The 6,057-nt window shown below is 30.2% G+C and overlaps 2 protein-coding genes across 2 annotated transcripts in view; one reads left to right on the plus strand and one right to left on the minus strand.

Moving 5' to 3' along the window:
* The window catches only part of LOC101496277 (methionine aminopeptidase 1D, chloroplastic/mitochondrial), a 7,274-nt gene extending 5,211 nt beyond the window's left edge, over nt 1–2,063 (plus strand). The window contains exon 10 of the mRNA XM_004511883.4: nt 1,718–2,063. Coding sequence (XP_004511940.1) covers nt 1,718–1,863 — 146 coding nt within the window. The 3' untranslated portion in view covers nt 1,864–2,063. The remainder of the gene's footprint in view (nt 1–1,717) is intronic.
* Nucleotides 2,064–2,828: 765 nt separating this feature from the next.
* LOC101496605 (patatin-like protein 1) lies at nt 2,829–6,019 on the minus strand. The gene is made up of 7 exons (XM_004511884.4): nt 5,823–6,019; nt 5,537–5,724; nt 5,269–5,455; nt 4,463–4,627; nt 4,020–4,310; nt 3,400–3,575; nt 2,829–3,297 (listed from the first exon to the last, which is right to left on the minus strand). Exons 1-7 carry the CDS (start codon nt 5,955–5,957, stop codon nt 3,234–3,236), a joined length of 1,206 nt encoding a protein of 401 aa, XP_004511941.1. The 5' UTR covers nt 5,958–6,019; the 3' UTR covers nt 2,829–3,233.
* Nucleotides 6,020–6,057: the final 38 nt, after the last annotated feature.

A 6,057-nucleotide genomic window follows, 5' to 3' on the forward strand; every position in this document is an offset into this window, starting at 1 on the left:
CCACTGGGCCAATTCATTGGCAAATGAATAATCTAGTGGTTTAACACTCAAAAAAACCTAAACACTGTAGCTTAAAATACATAGTAGTTGAAACAGCTTCATGCATCTGCCAATAAAAGTTCACATGTTCGAAAATATGGCTACGCCACTGAATTTAAATTTGGAAGCTGATGTATCTGTATGATATGGATATGCAGTACGATATAGGTATACGTACGCCACTTATTTGGGAGTAATTGTGCATAATTGTCTTTGAACTTACATAGGTTAAGTATATGTAGCTTACTAATTTAGCACAGAAATGCAACAAGTAAGATGTGGGGAAGGGTGCATGGGGATTGTATGAAATTTCAACTTTGATTTGGTTACATGATTTAGTGCTTCTAACTGTTTTAATTATGCTTTGTGGAGGTGTCGGACAGAATATAGAGAGAAGAAAGTGGAGTGGTATGGGAAACTTTTGATTTTTTGCTTCCTAATCTGATGCTCGGTAAAAATAATGGGAAATGGAAATGAGAGTAAACAATGATTTTCCTCTTGGTATGATTGAATAGTTGGGAATGCAGATACTACAATGAAAAAAATTACAGTTAAAAGCATTTTCCTTCTTTTCCAGATCATTTTTACCTGATAGGAAGAGTGGCCAAAAATTGTGGACTCAAATCAAAATTGAGCTCTTAACATTCCGCTTTCAACTTCATGATTATTTTTATCCCAAATTTTCCATTCCCTCGATTACTACCATCTTATTTTTAAACTAAACTATGCTCCAAGCATACCCTTCGTTTTATATGTTTTATATTTTTCGGTTTTGGGGTTTTTTGAATGTATATTCTGCTTAAACTTTTGAAAACCTATCAGCTGCTCATGATGCATATACTAGGAAGTGTTGTGCATGCTGTTTATCTTTCCCTTATTTTTTACTTGCATGTTTACTTTGAGAAAAAAACAGAGATGGGATTATGGGAATGTTGCATTTTATTAGTGGAAAATTTTAGAAGATATCAGATTAAAAATGACAACATTAGAGAGTTTTGGGGACACCTATTGCAGAAAAGATGGTTAAATTTAGAATTAGGTGGTTTGGACATGTAAGGACGAGGCTTGTAGATTTATTATTAGTAAAGAGAGTAAGAGTAGATCATATGGAGAGGATCCCGATTGCTAGAGGCAGAAGAAGACAAAAAAAGCTATTGGAGAAAGAGTTTGAGGCAAATAGTTTGACTGTCAAACATGACTTATGATAGAATGTTATGACATCATGTTGGTCCTTATAGCCAACTCCACCTAGTGGAACAAGACTTTGTTAATGCCTAATTTTGAGAAAAGCTCGTGTCACAGGAACACTCACCATTAAGCTACAATTCATCACATTCTGAAGAAATTGTGATTGAGAATGTTTTTCATACATCATATATATGATGAAGGCTTGAAATTGTCTTTCATGTGATCATGTCTATATATAATTGAACTATAAAATTTCATTTTTATTCAACCAGTTAATATGGTGACATAAGTAACCTTTGGTAAAGTAGAGATAGTTGTCACAATACGTAAGTAAATGTATGCTTTAAATTTAGACATGGTTATCATGAGTCAGTCATGTGCTTAACCGCATTTTAAATTGCTTGGTGAAAATATCCTCCAAGATATATTTATAGGTTTTGTTATATTGTTAACATTGTTTTATTTTTTCTTTGCCTTGTAAATTTTACAGAACCAATGCTGACAATGGGCAGCATCAATCCTGTGATGTGGAAAGACAATTGGACAGTTGTAACAGAAGATGGAAGTCTTTCAGCTCAGTTTGAACATACCATTTTGATAACTTCTGACGGGGCTGAGATTATGACTCAATGCTGACAGATGCAAACATTCAATATCTTTGCATCGCTCAAACAGTGAAACTTATTATTGAGATGCTATTGATTTATTTACTTCCAGTTTCAGATCAAAGTTCTTGCTGGAAATTGCCAAGGTAAAAGAGGCATGTGCCAAAGGAATAACAGTGTGATATTGTTTCTGTATTATAATATTTAAATTTAAATATAGTTTTTACTGAATCCTCTGCTTCAATTAAGAATCAATAGTACTCATTTATTTTTCTTTGTTATTGGGAAAAAATAACATGAACTGTATATAGTAAGTAGTTATCAGCTTAGATCTGTATGTTTGCAAGGCAGAAAAAATAGGATTTTGTCAATAGGTAGAGGGAAATAGGAAAAATCATAATTTAAATCACTAAGATGGATTTAAATTTAAATAATGTCATTAAACTAAAATGATTTATATCAGAGCGTTATATTGTAAAATTATATAGCCAATTTTGTTTAGTAGGAATAGGTATTTTTGACCGAGTCATTGTCAGATAGAAAACACAGCTAAAATTGCACTTTTGCACATGATTAGTGCAATACATTAGTCAACGCATGATGGGGTTCACTGAATGCTTCAATCATCATCTCCAAATGACTACTATGTCAAAGAATAATTTTAGATTAATTTAAAATTTTATATTGGTATGATCTATGTGATAGAAACATTCAATTTAAAATTAGTTATGTGATACATGTATCTAGGTTAGGTTTATGAAGTGGTGTAATAGAATTTAAGGATTAAATTAGTGTGGTTTAATCTCTCATCATTATAAAATTTTGGGACGTATAAAAGACTTATTCTGCTTAATATTACACTATCATGTTTATATTTGTAAATTTATAGTAATTAAAGAAATTCAGTGAATAGAAAATGAAGAGCATTCATTCTAGAGTTGGTGAGTTGACCTACTTTAATAGGTGAGTTACATGTTAGGATTGAGATGACCAAAAAAAAAAAAAACAAAGTCTTTCCACTAAGCTTCATTATTTTATGTAAATACATTTTATGATACAGGTTGCTTAGAGTTTGTAGGGCTGAAAAAGTCCAATCCACAACCTGGCTTACGACTTATAACCTATGGATTCTATTTTTCAATTCAACTCAACCTGCGTTGAATTAAATAAAAAACATATAAATTTGTGAGCAAGAGCAAATGGCAATATAATTGTACTTGTGGTGCAATCAGTAAAACATTATTAAATGAAATCTTTTGTATTCTTAACTTTGACAATCAACAACAATTATTTAATTCACAATTAAGGTAGTAGAAAATGTTAGACGCTTGCATCATGATATTGTACAGGAGTTAAGATAGGACTTCGACAATGGATTGATATATTCAACCTGGTGTTCATTTACTTGCCTTTTTTTGGGTTGGACTTTTTGTGTTTTCTTAACCCAGAGAGTAAATTAGCAAACCTGCAAGTATATATTAATTTTAATTTTTTTTAGGAGTTAAAAAGCTTTATCCCCTGTAATTGGGATTTATACAAAATAAGTAAGTTATAAAATAAAATGAACCTTTTGAGTTCTTCTTCGATTGTGCCTTTATGTGGAACTGATTCATATATGCCTGTATCTAGATTCACTCGTGTAACTTTTTTCTTCAATAGCTGCTCACCCACTTTTACCAGATTATTCAAATTTTCTTTAGAAGATACATCAACAGATGCTAATTCTCCCTGTAATGTATCGTCCTGTTTGAAGGAACCATTGTAAGTTTCTTGCAATTTAACTATATATTCGATTATCTATAACTACATATATATATATACAAATGGAATACCAATATTTGATATAGTTCTTCTAGGATTATCCTTTATTTAAATATTTTCTGCTTTCAATTTGATCCTTTATTTATAATTTTATTATTCTTTATCAATAAAAAATTGACATGTTTTAAATAAGTATAAAATTTTGTAGCTTAAGTTATTTTAATCGATAAAAATAGACATGTATCTGTCTGCATGTTAGTTAACTATAACAAACAGATAGGACAGATAGAATCATATAGATAACATGGCCACAACTTTGAATCCGTTTTATCCATTACACATAACACATATACCATGTAATTTTTATAAGAAAAAAGTTTTATAATTTCCAGTGATTTAGTTGGTTGATAGTAAAAGAGAACTAACTTGAATTCGGAGATAGTTGTCTTGAGACTGAAGTGCAGTAAAAAGAACAGAGTTATGGTAATCAACCATATCAGTGCTTGCTTCGTTGAAACAATCTAGAATTGGAGTTGATCCAGAATTGAATAACCAAGTGAAAGCACCCCATTTAGCTACCATTTTAGCATTGTACTTATGTTCACTTTTGTTTGATCCAGTTCCTATCGAGATAACAAGAAAACGATCATACCCTATATCATTCTCACCCGGTTGCCTTACAACATCCTTGATCACTTCTCTAATTGCAACCATACTCTGCAAATAATGTTTAATAATTTTGTTATAGACATTACTATAACTAATTTTTAAATATCATACAATGTAACCTTATGGCGCATTTTTTCATTATTAGAAAATAAGATTAAAAAAAAAAATGAATAAACATATAAGTTTTTTTAAGGCATTACCGGATTGTTAGCAGCCACACCACCATCTACGAGATTGTATTCTTTGATGACTTTCCCTTGTTCATCTTTTTTTTCGAAATAGTGAGCTGGCAAATATGTTGGAGCTGCCGACGTGGCTATGCAAATATCTGACAGTGGTACATCGAAACATGGATCACATCCTATCTGCATAACATCGTTGAAAATTCATAATTTAAACCACCTAACCAAATAATTAATTTTCCTAATTAACCATTCCTAGAAAAGAAAAGTTCATTAACGTGCATGCATGCGTGTATTTTGTTTTATATGCAAATTAAAACAATAACCAATCATAATAATGTTATTGGGACAATTTTTTTTATATATATATTGTAAAATTGTTTTTCAAAAATAACTTTTTTTTATAAAATAAAAAAAAAAATTAACACAACATACATATTTTGCGTCATTAATCATTTTAAATACTTCGTTAACAACTAAAATTTATGTCATTAATCCATTTTTAAATGTATATTTCATTAATCACTTAACAAATCAGTTAATCAAACTTAATTTAAAAACCGATTTAACCATTTTAATTTAACTTCAATTAAGAATTATTTTTATTTTTAAATCGAAACTTATTGAAAAAAAATTTAAATTATTTTTTTCTTGTAAATTTTTTGGAAAAAAATCAAAAATATATTTATTAAATGGTTAATGAAATATTCAAAGTAGTTAATGAAAAAAATTCTTGCAAACAATTTTTTGTTGTAAAAAAAAAATTATACAGTGTCTATGTCAAAGTTGTGTTCCAATATCGCAAGTGACTAATAATCACGTACCTGATAGGAGGAAAAAATGGTAGGTTGAAAATTGTTGACATCAAAAGTTGGAATAACAACGTTTGTCAAAGTTTGGCTCAAGAGTGTATTCCCTATCATGTCTTTTATCACCTTATGAAGATACTCTCCATTGTACTTAGGTCCCGTGAAAGCTTTTGTTATGTTTAGTAGTGGCGCAAATATTCCACTGCAAATTAAATAATTAATTAGTTCTTCTAACAAATGCTTTTATCAATATATTTACATCTTCTTAGTTATTATTAGAGACCTTTTTTGTGGAAAAATAAATGGCAAGTTTTGAAGGTAAAATGGCACAATTTCTTTGGCAGCAAATATAGGACGGTCATTGGCCTTTGGATTAGGAGCTGCTAACATGGTAGCAATGAGACCTCCTGTACTTGTTCCACAAATTACATCAAAATAATCTGCAATCCTTGCATCTTCACCGTCTATCTCCTGTTAAATAATTAACATATACATGTAAATTTTAAATTATATTATATATAAGACTCTATATAGTTATGAGAATATTAATACTAATTATAATTAATTACCTGAAGTTGAGACTCGAGTTTGGCAAGAATAACACCAGGAATGATTCCTCTAACGCCTCCACCATCAATGCTAAGAACCCTATAGAAATGGGTTAGAGGGTTAATTGGTGAGAGGGAAGATGTGGGGTTTTCCATTGATATGTTAGAAAAATATACAATCAACTCGATGATTAATTATAGGCGTGTGAGTGTGAGTATTTGTGGAGAACTTGATGATTTTAGGTTATATATATAT

Source organism: Cicer arietinum, chromosome 8 (genome assembly GCF_000331145.2).
Source record: "Cicer arietinum cultivar CDC Frontier isolate Library 1 chromosome 8, Cicar.CDCFrontier_v2.0, whole genome shotgun sequence".
Classification (NCBI taxonomy): domain Eukaryota; kingdom Viridiplantae; phylum Streptophyta; class Magnoliopsida; order Fabales; family Fabaceae; genus Cicer; species Cicer arietinum.